Below are 14,384 nucleotides of genomic sequence, written 5' to 3'. Positions count from 1 at the left end.
CCTCCTCCCTGCACTTCCCTCCCTCATCCTCTTTCCCTCTCACTTCCCATTGTAACTGTAGTCCAGGGAGTCATTACTGCTACATTTCTTTATTTATTTTTCCTTTTGAATCACTTCCACCTGCTAAAACAGTCCTCTTTCTGCTCCTTGCCTAGGAGTCAGTTATCCCCAGCTGGGATCTTGGAAGCTGCAGGTTCCCCATTGCAGCTCCCAGAGCAAGATCCTGTTCCAGGGTCCCTGGACCTGGCTGGGCTAGAGGGTGGGCTCCTGCATTCAACCCCTCAGTCAATGCTGGGGTCTCTGTGCTGGGGCATGGGGCGATTTTGTCTATGAGAACATGTTTCTGCTATTGATGTTTGAATGATTAAAAGGGGAACATCTGGTGCTGGGGAATGGGCAGGAATGTCACCCTAGAAACAACTGATTAGAGCCTGTGCTAAGGGACTTTTGGGCTAGTGTATGAGAAGGGGTTCAGGAAGGTTCTGGGCCACCCCTGGAGGGCTGGACTTGAAAGCAATGGAGATTTTCCCAAGAACTCCTCAGGTTTTATTCTGAAGTTGAGTGTAGGGAGGCTTCCATGGTTAGGGATGCCCAGATGACCAGCTTTCTGCTTTTCCTTCTCCTGCCCTTCCTTTGCCTTTCTGCTTCTCTCTCTCCCAATCTTCCCACCCTCCTTCTTCTACATCCTCTCTGCTGTCTGCTCCTTCAGTTTCTCCGCTTCATCCTGACTCTCTCCTTTCATCTCACCTCCACATGCTCACTTCTCTTAAGGGTCTGGAAGTGCTTCCTGAGAGGGATGGAGAGCAGCCATCAGTGGTTCCAGAGCTCTGTGCCATGTATGTGGCAGGGAACCAGGTGGGGGAGAGGCCCCGGCCGAACTGAGGCTGGCTATGGGATTTTTCTCTGGTCCTTCAAGTCTCCGGGGACTGTCATCTCTGACCTTCTGCCCTTGATGGCAAAGGGGCGGCCAGGAGCCTTGCTTCTGTGCTGCATGAGGGTGCCAGGGGAAGGAGCAAGGGGAACCGAGGGTTAAACCAGGAGTCTGCAGAGCAGGCTTGAGCCATGGCTCTGGCCCTCACAGTCTCATTCCTTCTGTAGCCACAGGAGAGGAGATGAACTGAGGTTGGCGTGATCGTTTCAGAGTTTTCCCTGGAGACACCGGCAGACTTCAGGGACATGGCCCAGATCTGAGAGAGCAAGTTTTTAGCCCTGTGTGTTTTCAAGTGACTCTGTTACTCCAGGCACTAGTATCTCAGTTTCCAAATCTGTGAAATGGATACAAAACCTTTCCCAAGGGTGCTGTTGAATCTAGGATGGGCCTTCCTCACCTAGGACTTGAGGAGGTCCGTGAACTGGCTAAAAACTACATGTGATATTGTGGGTGCACTTTGGGGGAGGGGGCATGTGTTTCATTAGCTACTCAGGTGCCTGAAACTCCCTCAGAAAGATGAAGAAAGCTTATTCTCATGAAATAATGCAGGAACTCTGAAAAAGATACACATCACTCTACTATAAGACACGGGTCTCCCTTCTGAGGTTTCCTCAGAGACAGACGGGTTCACGGCTACACTGTGTGGAAGGCAGGCCACCAAATGTCTGCAGGTGTCTGGCCCTTGGTGGCCTACCCACACTCCCTGTGGACAGATGTCCTGAACTTCAGGGGAAGAGTGGACCCCCTGACCTATCCCAAACCCTACTTACTGCCTTCACTGGGTGGTCCGTGGGTACCACCAAGTCCTGGCCATCAATCCCGACTGCCCGCATGTCCCTGCCTCCTTCACCTTGGGTGGAAGACACTGCCTTTCTGAGCATGTTTTGGCTTCTTGGGGTAAGGCCCACTCTCCCTTTCCTCCCATCCCTCTGTAGCCAACAGCGAACCAATGCTACAAACATATGCAGCTGGAGAGGCTGGGATTAAAGAAAGAGAGGGGAAAGCCCTCTTGACTCCGTCATTCACACATAAAGTGTTCAGTTCACGGGGACTTATCTTTGCTTGTTTCCCGGGGAGCCTGGAAGTCCTGGCACTCAGGCCTCCCAGGAAGAGAGGTCTTGGGGGACTGTGAGTACTTACCCCGGGCTGGTGACTTCCAGGATGGTGCCTGAGCCTTACTTCCAGGGGCCTAATGAAAGGGGGTGTGTCAGGGTTGGCTGCACATGTGCGGGGCTGGGGTTGGGTAGGTGAGTTCTGTCGTGGGCTCTCTTCTTTGGTCCAGCCACATCCTCATCCCACAGCCTTTAGCTCTGCGTGCTTCCTGGGTGGTGTGAGTACTGGGCAAGAGGGCAGGAAACTGCTGTACTGTGTTAACATGCTACCAGGGGCGGCATGGTTCCCATGCGGTGGGCTCCAGGGACTGTGGGAGGGGTGTGGCCAGTGGGCAGGGGTGGGTAGGCCAGGCCGGAGGAAGGTGAGCACTTGGCTGACAAGTCCTTAGGGGGGCTGGATCGTGGTGAGGCTGGCTTACTGAAGTAAGTACTGGCATACAGAACTGGCATCCTCATCTTCTTAGAACAGAGCCTTCTCTCGCCTTTCTACCCCCAGGGGATCCTGGAGACCCTGTTACTGCCTTCCTTCCTGTTGCTTGTGGAATACAGAGGCTCCAGGAAGTGGGACGTCCATCTCATTATCCCTGCCTGGGGGGTCCTGCTCTGGCAGGAATGGTGATGTTGCTGAGTTTAGGATGTGAAAGCCTTGGAAAGAGAGGGTTCACTGGGAAGGGGATGGGAGTGGGGGACATGCCTGGCATGAGTGACTGGCTTTAACAGGGCAATATGGAATATTGGAGAAGGAGAGGCTCCCTGAGAGGCCTTGAGCTCAGTGCATCACAACCAAGAAGATACCAGGTGTGTGGCTTGTGTGGCATCTGTCCAGATCCCCAGGTTCCCTTGGCCAGCCACCCTCTGGGATACCTGGAGGTTTGAATGGGGTCTACACAAGTCTTCTAACTGTAGAAATGAGCTCCAGGCTCCAAGAGTCTGAGATAGGACTCCACAGTCCCCAGGTGAGACATGCCCTTGCTCCCTCTTCCCACACTTTAGTCTTCCAGGAGCCCTGGGGACTCTTTCTTTGCCACATCCATTCCCATGCCCTCATGTCCGTCCCCACTGCCAGGCTCTTGTCCTTCACCTCGACAATCCTAAAACTTCCCAACTGATCTCCCAGGCACCGCCCCCCTACCCCCACCGAGCATCTTACTGGCCCCTTTTACCCCAGGACTCTTCAGTGGCTCCCCATAATTTTCAGGATCAGACTTAAACCCCTCAAAGTTCTGACCCCCAAAGCTTCACCTTCCACTCTTCATGTCACTGGTACCCTCTCTTCTATTCTGGCCACACTGGGCAACCCCCAGTTCTATTTCCATGTCTTCACTTCACCTTCCTGTGTTCCTCTGTCTCCCTAAACTGCCATTCCTCTTTCACCATGTGTTCAGATCCTACGATCTTAGATGACTCATATTAAATGCCATGTCCTCCAGGCAGGCTTCCATGCTTCTCTCAGCAACATAAGACAGGTCTTCCCTCTCAGCCTCCCTACAGCTGCGTCTTTCATCACTTCCCTGTTGTGGTTCTACAGTTTGCTTGTTTCATATCTTTACTTGAATGGGAGCTCCTGGAAGACAGTGGTCACATCTGATATCTGACAGTTGTATCTCCATGGAGTCCAAAAATAGGGCCTTGTATATAGTAGGTGCTCACTTAATACTTGCTGTGTACCAATGTATGAGAATGAGTGAGTGGGTGAATGAATGAGGAATGGAGCCATTGCTCATATTGTGGGACATTGAGTGGGTAGGAGGGACATGGGGTAACTCAGAGAATGTTGTTCCACACTCCCTGTCATCTCTGTCTTGAGGGTGCAATTGGGACTGTGGGATGGGTAAGGCCTTGAATGGATAGTCCTCTGGCCAAGCTGTATGCCAGGCCCCAGCTCCTGGTCATCCCGAAAGCCAGGAATCCAGAGGTGGGAGAGAGCTCCAGCCTCATGAGTATGAGCATCTCGAGAACAGTAAACCAGCAGGGGCCAGAGGGCTTCTACCCTCTTCACTGGAGACAGGAGAAAACCGTGTATCCGCCGCCCCCTGACCAGGCTTCTCCTTTGGCAGAGAGGACCATGCACATGGTTGTATAAACAGCACTCTGGTGTTGGCAAGTGTGAGAGCATCCCACCACCTGCCAGCACCACCACGGGGGCCGTCTCTGCGTGGTGCTCTTGGCCGGTGGCGTTGGATCGGGGATGCACTGCTTCCTGCTTACTCAGCTTGAGAAGAGTCCGATGGGAAGAGGTTTCTTGGCAGAAATAGCCACATTTGAGCTAACGGCCCTCCTTTGAATTTCAGACTGCAGCTTTCTCTTACATTCTTTACTGTTCCTGATCACACATCCACCTTTTATTTACCTTTCTTTGAGTCATTTCTCCATGTGGGGCTGAGGTTGGGGGTGATCATCTCATCTAGAGTCGCCACCCCTGGATCCAAAGCACAGGGTGAAGAGATCACTGGGGGGCTGAGGCCTGTCCACTTCTGGCCACTGGCGTGGGGTGAGGGAACTGGGTGGTTGCTGGTTTGGGGAACCTGCCTCGAACCCCCATGCCCTTGATGAATTTCACTTGGACTTTGCTCACAAAGGAATTTGTCAAAAGAAGCTCCCCACCTTGCACACTCATGAAGCCTGAACCAGGAAACCCCACAACCCCACAGCCCCACGGGGCAGGGCCTCATTCTGTCTCTGTGTCCACCCCCCACCCTGAGCCGCTGCCCCGGATGTGCCTTCCTGTGATTACCCATCTCTGTTTGTGCTGTTTTTTGCCTTGTAGTAACTCAGGTTGGTGTGTCCCAAGGGCATAATATGTGTCCAGACCCTGGCATACCTGAAAGGGGCAAAAGACTAGGCTCGGATTTCAGGTAAGACCTGTTCAGGAACTTTCTAATTGCAAAGAAGGGTGGCTCACCTGGTTGGGGGGAAGACAAGGGCTGGCCTTCTTAGAGGTACTATGCAGAGGACAGTATGGATTTAGGAATAGACACTTTTTGGAAAAGAACTGTGGCCTCTGGCATTCTTTCCTGGGCCAGTTCCTGGGACCAGTGCCTGTAGGCTTTAGGGGAAGGAGAGAGCTGCAGACTGCTAGTGTTACCCAGCAAAACTATCCCTGGGGTACAGGAACTGCCCTCACCAGTAACGACGTGCCAGCAGCTGCTTATATCTCCATCATCTGGAGATCCTAGGGCCCCAAGATGGCACATCTTGCAGTGTTTCTAATAATCAAACTATCTTCCCATAATCCTCCATTTTCATTAAAGTTTATGGGTACCATCCACCCACTCTTAGCTGTCCTAACTGGTACTTATCTCAGAGCATGGCTCTTTTGTTCACAAAGTCACCTTTTAACTCAATCCTAAGACCATTAAATGGTCAAAAAAAAAAAAAAAAAAGATAAAGAGCAGACGTTCCTCTCGGTGGAGATTTTAAATGATACAACAGTGGAGTAGAGATGAAGGGCCAGAGGGAAAATAATGTTTGGCGTGGTGCTTGTTTGTGGAGCAGGGAAGGACTTGGGTGGGCCTGGCAGACCCAGGGCTGAGCTCACAGAAACACCTTGTCTCCCAGGTTAGGATCCAGTGTCCAGTTCACCTGCAGCGAGGGCTATGACCTGCAAGGGTCCAAGCGGATCACCTGTATGAAAGTGAGCGACATGTTTGCGGCCTGGAGCGACCACAGGCCAGTCTGCCGAGGTGAGGGCGCCCTGGGAGAGGGAGGCTGGCCAGAAACTTTGCCCAGGATGGGCAGGGAGGATGGAGCCCAGCTCCTGGTCCCTGAGGGTACAGGCTTACATCCAGACTGGCTGTGTTCCAGGCCTTGGGTTCTGCATTCATTGACTAACTTAAAACTACATTTAATTAGTACCTTCTCTGTACCAAGGCCTGTGCTAGGATCAAGGGATACAGAGGTAGGGATGAGAGACATGGCCTCTGCCCTGCGTGGACCTTACAATCAGGTGGGGGAGGCACATATGAAGCAGGTTGCTAGCTCATGGCACAAATACATCTCAACTACACCTCACGTGGAAGGGAAGTCACCCTTTGTAACATTACCTTGATTCCCTCCATTGTAACACATTTATACCCTAAACCTTCCATCTCAATGCCTTTGTTTCTTTCCACGTGCTCAGTAATCCACAGACCTGTCACCTCGAGAAGAATGTTCTTAGCTAGGCAAGAATCATGTGGACCATGATATCAGAAGGTTTCTCCATGGGATTCTTCTAATCTCACACCTGGGCATCTTGTTTACAAAGACCCGCCCCCCTGTCCCCAGCCATCACATGGCCCGAGGCTGGGCTGCTGGAGCCCCTGTCCCCCACATCTTAAAATAGTAGACCTGAATGTTTTCCTTCCCTGGGACAGGACAGCAGCTGCTTCTATGGTAGAGAAGCCCCTGGCCTCATCCCCCAGGGCAGCGGTAGCTGGCTTTTCATTTCCTCTGTTCTGTGTGCATCTCCTTTCCACTGTTTGTGCACATGACCAGAGCTCAGTTCTTGGTGCAAGAGTGCAAGAGTGAGCAGTCTCTCTGGAGATTGTGAACGAAGCCAACAGTTGCTCTTTTGAGGGCCCCTGTGGAAGAGAAGGTACATTGCCCGCCATAAATTTAAGTTCAATTTAAGAAGGAGATGCTTTGTCTCTCTCCAGGCTTATGTGCCAAGATGAAATTGATGCACAGAGAGGGGTCCAGGGGAAAGAACTTGGATGATGATTACACTAAGGAAGGGACCGAGTTGGAGCTGAAACCCACTCCCTTTTTTTAAATGTGTTATTGAGTAATCTTGGAAGAAGGTCATGAAAATACCTTTGAATGAAGCCTCGGATGTATTCATTCTCACTCAACTTCGAGGTGGCCATGACCCACAATTAGTAATGTACTTTGTGTTCCCACTGATTGTAGCTATATTATTTCAAGGATTCCACTTAGCTAATATTTTTTAAAAAATCAAACAAAAGACCAAGTCTTAGATATAACTCTCAGCTTTGCCACCAGCTAGCCATGGGCAGTTTGGCAAATCATCTATTTTCCTTGGCCTTATTTTCTTACCATTTATATAATGGTACCTCCCCTAACCATCTTGTATTAATTTGAGAGTTGTGGATATGGAAACATCTTGTGAATCAGAATGAGTTTGACAAGAAAAGGAGTATCCTCACGCTAGAATATCGGCTCAATAGAGCAAGAATGCCTAGAATGGGGCCTGGCACATAGTAGGTTTTCAATAACAGATGTTGAATGAATAATTGAATGAATGAATAATCAGCGCAAACACTCCCAATTCCAGGGAGCCAAGAAACCAGCTGTGTAGAGAGGCATGGAATTATCATGTCTGAGGACAAAAAGGACCCTGGGCCAATCTATTTTACAAAATTTCTTTTGAGGAGCCAGAGTAACAATGCCTTTAGACAGTAGTGGAATCCAGTCTTTCCCAAAACCTTTTCATTGGCAGAAGATTCTTCTTTTAGGAAGGGTGGTGGTTTACGTGAATATGCCCAGGGAAGAACTGGCATTTCGGAATGAAGTTCACAGTCAAGTTATCATGCTTACCTTTTTCTCCAGAAGTGTTGTGTGGCCCATTCAGGTTATGTCCAGTGATTTTGACACACTAGACTCTAAATTCTCTGCCACCCTGTTAACTGAGCTTTGGGCTAAGCTTTATGTATCTGTTCTCCTCTCATCCTCTGCTTCTGGGAGGCAGAGGAAAATAGTGGAAAACAAAGCCAAATACCCAACTTTTGTAGCAACATGGACAGGACTGGAAGAGATGATGCTGAGTGAAATAAGTCAAGCAGAGAGAGTCAATTATCATATGGTTTCACTGATTTGTGGAGCATAACAAATAGCATGGAGGACAAGGGGAGTTAGAGAGGAGAAGGGAGTTGAGGGGAATTGGAAGGGGAGGTGAACCATGAGAGACTATGGACTCTGAAAAACAATCTGAGGGTTTTGAAGGGGCGGGGGGTGGGAGGTTGGGGGAACCAGGTGGTGGGTATTGGAGAGGGCACAGATTGCATGGAGCACTGGGTGTGTGCAAAAACAATGCATACTGTTACGCTGAAAATAAATTTTAAAAATTTTAAAAATTAAAAAAGAAAAAGAACTGCATTCAAATGCAACTCCCACCACTTTGTAGTTGGGTGTCCTCGGGCCAGTTCCTGCACCTCTCTGAATCTCTTTTTTGTCTGCTAAAAAGCAGTGATTCTAGAACATGACTATTTCTTGGCTTTACCTTGAGGCCTAGAGGAGGTGGTGGATTGAAAGTGCTCACTTAGAAATGATCCAGGAGCATCTGCAAGGCTCCCTCATGGCACCATCTGCACATGGCCTCCCCCCGCACCCCCCCAGCCTGGGAGTACCCCCCTCCTCAGCCTCTAGGGCTACAGGGTTTTAGATGCCAGTTCCCTCTCTGTCTTGGCCAGTCGTACCATAATCACACAGTTTGGGGAGGTACACAGACTTTGATCTAGATCACAACTCTGCTGCCTATTAGCTTGCTGGCCCTGGGTGGGTTCCTGCCTCATTTTGAGCCACAGGGCCCTCGTGAACTAGGAAAAGAAAACCTCTCCTTCCTCATGCTGGTGACATTTAAACAAGCCATTCTATAGAAGGTAACCAGTGCCAACTGTGGTAGAGAGAAGGACTTCTCAGCTCAGGTTAGAATGCTCTCTCCCCCTCCTGTTTTCTCTCCCCTCCTAACCCCCTGTCATTGGAAGGGAGCAAGAGACAAGGCAAAGCCTCCCAGGTTTGGACTTGGATGGCCTGTCCTCAGCTTCCCTGAAGGCTAAGGGCTGAGACAGAGATTAGATTCAAGGGTCCTCTCATTGTGGCAGTTTTGAAAGCTTTTCTTTTAAAAATTTCTTGTTTTTAATTAGTTAGAATTATTATCATAATTGTAAATTTTTATAGAAGTCTAAGTGAACCCCACTTTGAGAATAAAAAGGGAAAAAACTCTTTGAATTCCAGGATAGCTCTACTAATAAGCAGGTTATCAAAAGATCTCATTCTAAAAAGGATTTACCACTAATAACAGTGGTATTATTTTTCCTCTAATGCATTTAAAATATGATTTGATTTTAAATATTCATTTTCCACACAATTAATTCTGCTAAAACATGGGGCCTGGCAAATAATAGGTTCTCAACAAATGTTGGAGGATGACCTGAATGGATCGGTGATTGAAATGAGTGAACAATATGGTACTGTGCCTTCATTTTGGAATTTGAAATTAGGTATTCACAGGTTTTTCTTCTCTTTCCATCCCACTGAAGAAATAAGTTCCAAAAAGAAAGAAAGAAAGAAAAAGAAAAGAGTTTCGAATTTGATGTGTCCTGGACAAGTTTGATCATCCAAAGTAGACTGAGGGAAATTTGAAACCTACTAATCCTCTTCAGCTCTAGATAGGAGTGGGTGCTAGAGTACAGAGCTCATCAGAATCATTTTACAGATGGAACCCAATATTTAAAAATCAGCATTTGCAGAAGCCTAATAATAAAACATAGATAATAATAATAGATAGATATTAGATAAAAAATAATAAAATAGAGCTTCTTTCTTTGAAGTAGGGGCAAGAGATTTAGGGTTGCCCCTCCCTCACCCCTTTCAACAGTCCCCAAGCTACGTCCAAGGAACCCTGAGGCTCCAGGGAACACTAAACACTAAACCACTCAATAGCATGGAGAGGACCAAACTGACAACCAGGAGACCTGGAGGCCTGGTTTCTTGTGCCCACAAATTGATGTTGACAGAGAATAGGAACCGAGTATCACCCTAGATCTATCTCATCTGAGCCATAAAGTAGATACTCAACAGAAAATCACACGTTATTCCTCTCCTTTGTGGAGAACTCCCCTGTTTGCTGTACAAATACACATGCATACATATGCACACACACACACGCACACACACATATCTGTACAAACTTGTATATCTGTATAGAATAAAAGCCTTTTCCCTCCCTTCCCCTATGATCCTCTGTTTTGTTGGAGGGGAGGTGGGTGGGGGGATGGGGTAACTGGAGTGATGGGCATTAAGGAGGGCACATGATGTTATGAGCATGGGGGTATTATATGCAATGGGTGAATGACTGAGCTCTGCATTTGAAACTAGTGTTGCACTATATGTTAATTAATTGAAATTAAATAAAGTAATTTAGTAATTTTAAAAAAGGAATAAAAGCCTTTTTGTGGGTAGAACACCTGACTCAGGACTCAAGAGACATAAATTCAAGTTCCAACCTTGCTATTAACATACCATATGGCACAGGGCAAATTACTAAAATGCTCTGCATCATCTCCCTCATTCTCATAAGACGAGAGTAAAATGTGGAGAAAAAGAACCAGTGGAAGAGAAACCAGCGGAAAGAAACAGCATGACAGTTACAGGTGGTTGTCTTTCTTCTTGGTGGCCATCACTGGATCTGTTCCCCAAGCCCACTCCTTAAATGCTAATGTTGTTCAGAGTTCTTTTTTCATCCCCTCCTCTCCTGTCCCCTCCCCTCTCTCTCCACTCCCCCTAACTCCTACCCCAAACTTCCTTTCCTCTCCCTTGTAGTTATTCCCCCTAGGTGATAATACTGACAGCTAAAATACATGCCTCATTGTTCCCCAAGACTCGTACCTGTATATTTGTACTAATGATAAAGCTCCCATTTTTTACACTATTTGTATAAAGCATTGCAGTATGCATTTTCCATAATTTCTTTATAAATAAAATGGCAATATTCACATTTTATGTTTGGCTCAAGCTTGGAATGGTCAGCCCTCTTGCCCAAGGGCACAAAGCTCATGGGTTGAGGTGGGATTCAAACCCTGACTCAAAGGCTGTCTGTTCTACTCGAAAATGGCACCTGGGCAGCCTTTGGAGTTAATATACTGGATGGAACCACATAGAACTACACCCTCTTCCACACTTATTGGCAACTTTTATTTTTGTTTAATTGTAAACTCGCAATTTATGGGAAAGGTGCGAAGAACTATACACTCTTTACCCAGATTTAAACAACTAATTTTGAGGACTTGATGAACAAGAAGGAAGTTGAGAAGGATCATTCAGAAAAGTAGAAGAGCCAAGAGGCACCATAGAAGCCAACAAATGTGAATTTCAGAGAGAAGGATCAGTAGAATCAGGTCCTCCAGAGAGTTCAAGTGCAGCAAAGAATAGAAAGTAACCACAGGGGTTAAGTGACTCAACTGAGTGGCAAATGTTTGAAGTTACCTCTGTAAGAAATTGTCAAGGAAACTGAATAAAGACAAGGGAGAAGGCTGACCTGAGCAGAAGCTTCAATTACTATGGAAACTATGAAGCTATGTGGTAGAATTCATCAATGGCAAATATAAGAGTGTTGAGGGTATCAGGGTATTGGTAAGGGTCTTGAAGTCCAGACTGGGTAGTGAAGGAAGAGCCAGGTAGAGATCAATAGGCAGGGCGAAATGAGGGAGACAGAGCGCTGGAGGAGCCTATGTTTTGGACAGCAGATACCTTGAAACCAAGTCACTCTGCTGGGTACAGAGGCAGAAGGGCAAAGAGTGGGATAACAGAGTTTAAGATCTCATAGGTGGACTCTCACAAGTCCCAGAACAGCAGGCCCTCACTATGCTCATGGACATGGTTGACCTTGGGCAAGAGTACCAGATCTCATGAGGAGGGCTGGCCTCTGAAAGGTGAAGGAGCCATCTCTCTGTTGGAACCAGAAGGGAAGGAGTAGATGAGCACATAAGCAGATAGGAATTCAGATCTGGGAGATGGGAAAGAGGGTGTGCCCACCAGATGTCCTTTGTGTCATCCACAGGGACTGAAGCAGGATCATCAACTGAGAGTGAGGAGAGGCAAGGGGAAGGGTGAGAGGTCTGCGGGCATGGAGAGGGTATTTGTCTTCGAGCAGAGCATAGAGGTAAATGGCAGAGTCACTGGGCAATATCTAGGATTCTTTGAGGTGGGTAATCAGGAATTTATAGTGGTGTCACTCTTCCTACTCATGTGACTTTTCTCTAACAAAGCTTGACTCTATGGGGGCAGGCCTGGAGAATATAGGTTGAGGGGTTCATCCATGATTGCTGTCACCCAGGCTGATGAAAGGAAAAGGGAGCAAGAGACTTGGGTAGATTTGTAAGAAAATGATCAAAGTGGTGGACTATGGGATCTAAGTTGGATAAGTACAGAAGAGAGGAAGGGCAACTTACAGCTAAAGAGACAACATTGGTGTCAGTGGGGTGAGGTCTCAATGAAGATCAAAAGAGAGTTCCTCTGGGGGTTTTCAGCTAACATTTGTGGAAGGAGATACTGGAAGGCAGGAGAAAACCCTCCACTGCTGAGGACAGCAGGGAACGCACTGGAGTGGGGAGAAGGAGCCAGCCTTCAGTCAGGGCAGGAGTTGGAGTGGGAGGTTCTGAAAGATGTTGCAGCTACTAATTGGGGTTTGTCTGTCTTAGAATTGGTGATGGGGACATGGTTCAAGAGGCCTAGGGAAGGGGCAAGGAGGGAGGTCAGGAGCAGGAGAGGCAAGGGAAGGCAGCATGGAAGATGGTGGGAATAAGATTTGGGGAGGAGGGAGAAGACCAGAGGCACTTGCATCTGGAGCTGCTCGCTTTTTGGTGGCAAGCTGTTTCCATGCCAGAACTGGCTGTGGGTCCCTGTGGTGTCTCCTGAAGGTCCCCTGGGTTGCTGTCTGCAGAGCTTAGGCACGGAAGGTACTGGAAAAGTCTCTCCTAGAAGTTATCCAGAAGAACATTTGTTGGGAAAAGGCAAATAGAGAAACACAAGCATATGTTTAGTCATTTATTCAGACGTTGTCTGAGCACCTTCCATTTTGCTAGCCTGTGTGGGTGGCATCGATGAGCTATCCATCCACTAGTGGGATCCCAGGGACTGGCTGCTCAAGGGGATGTCTGTCTGTCCACAGACACCCCTGACCCTACCCAGACAGCAGAGGGAAAAAGCAGTTAGTGCTCCTTTTTATTTTTTTATTTTTTTTTAAAGATTTCATTTATTTGACAGAGATCACAAGTAGAGAGGCAGGCAGAGAGGGAGGGGGAAGCAGGTTCCCCACTGAGCAGAGAGTCTGATGTGGGGCTCGACCCCAGGACCCCGGGATCATGACCTAAGCAGAAGGCAGAGGCTTTAACCCACTGAGCTACCCAGGCGCCCCTGGTGCTCCTTTTTAAACCTATTTTAAGGTGCCCCATGTTAACTGTCTACACACTGTACTATTTTATGTATGCCCCTCAAAGCCCTTCAAGTGGTAAATGCCTTTTTGACCTGTTCTAATGACCTTCAGCATGTTTTGACAATGCAAATACCATCTAATTTTTGGAAACAAGTGTGAGATAAATTGAGTCTGGAGGTGAGGACCTTAAAGGCAGCAAAATGTGACCTTCCAGAAGAGGTATAAATGGTGCTTGTGAAGATTTGGAGTTCCCTGCAGGGCTAGGGTTCTGAATCCACAAGTCCCCTTTGCAAAGGTGGGTGAGATCATGGTTTTGGTTTTGATGGTCTTTTTCTAACTTGCATACTAATATCACTACCCCCATTTTACAGACGAAGTGGAATCAGAGAGGCTTTCCAACTTAACCAGCAAATGGGTTTCAAATACAGAAGGCTGAGCTGGTAAACCCCACAGCCTATGCTCTCCTTACCATGGTGAGCTGCCTTCAGGCCCAGTTGTATCAAGTACAGTCTGAATCTTAGAGTTTCCCAGCATAGAACTACAGGCACAGTCAGTTGTACATGAAGGGGACAGAGGAAAGTGTTCCTCTAGGGCTTTTTTCAAACTTGACTCAACTGCCATTGGAGCTTCTGAGGGAGAAGATCTTTCAAGTGTAAGACTGGGGCCAGCCCCCAGAAGGAACGTCCTTGCTGACAGTGTTGACCCAGTAGAGAAAGAGCAGTTCGGAGCCAGCAGCCTCTTGCAAATAACCCTCTGAACGCTACTCTGCTTCATTGTGGCCATTTCCACACCTGCTTTCCCCACTTCCCACTGGCCGTTTCAAGAGGAGAGGTTGTGTCCTAGATATTTTTCTCTCCCCGCATTCTTCCTGGCCCATAACAGGCACTCAATATATGTAGGAATGAGTGAGTGCAGGAACAAGTGTAGGAAATGAGCAGATTAATTATGGCCGGGGGCTGTGGAACCTGCTTCCCATGTCCTCCAAGAAGGCTTTCCCAGGAAAGGTTTATCGTGGCCATTATCCACCTGCGGAGAGGAGCCCTAGGATGTTTTGCCCCATCAGAGGAAACTAGGTTTGACACCACTTTCATTTTATATACTTAAGCTTGTTGGGTTTGCTCACTATTTCTTTACTGTTAGGCATTTTGCCTACAATTAGGATAAATTGCCATGTGGGCAGCAACAGAAC

At 47.8% G+C, this 14,384-nt stretch overlaps 1 protein-coding gene across 1 annotated transcript in view; it reads left to right on the top strand.

The window, feature by feature from the left end:
- The window catches only part of CSMD2 (CUB and Sushi multiple domains 2), a 593,647-nt gene that overhangs the window by 296,151 nt on the left and 283,112 nt on the right, over positions 1-14,384 (top strand). The window contains exons 8-9 of the mRNA XM_032877161.1: positions 4,811-4,898; positions 5,602-5,726. Coding sequence (XP_032733052.1) covers positions 4,811-4,898; positions 5,602-5,726 — 213 coding nt within the window. The remainder of the gene's footprint in view (positions 1-4,810; positions 4,899-5,601; positions 5,727-14,384) is intronic.

The sequence above is a fragment of the Lontra canadensis genome, unplaced genomic scaffold (assembly GCF_010015895.1).
Source record: "Lontra canadensis isolate GAN:19392208 unplaced genomic scaffold, GSC_riverotter_1.0 scaffold60, whole genome shotgun sequence".
Taxonomy (NCBI): Eukaryota; Metazoa; Chordata; class Mammalia; order Carnivora; family Mustelidae; genus Lontra; species Lontra canadensis.
This window is presented reverse-complemented; position numbering and strand designations above follow the sequence as displayed.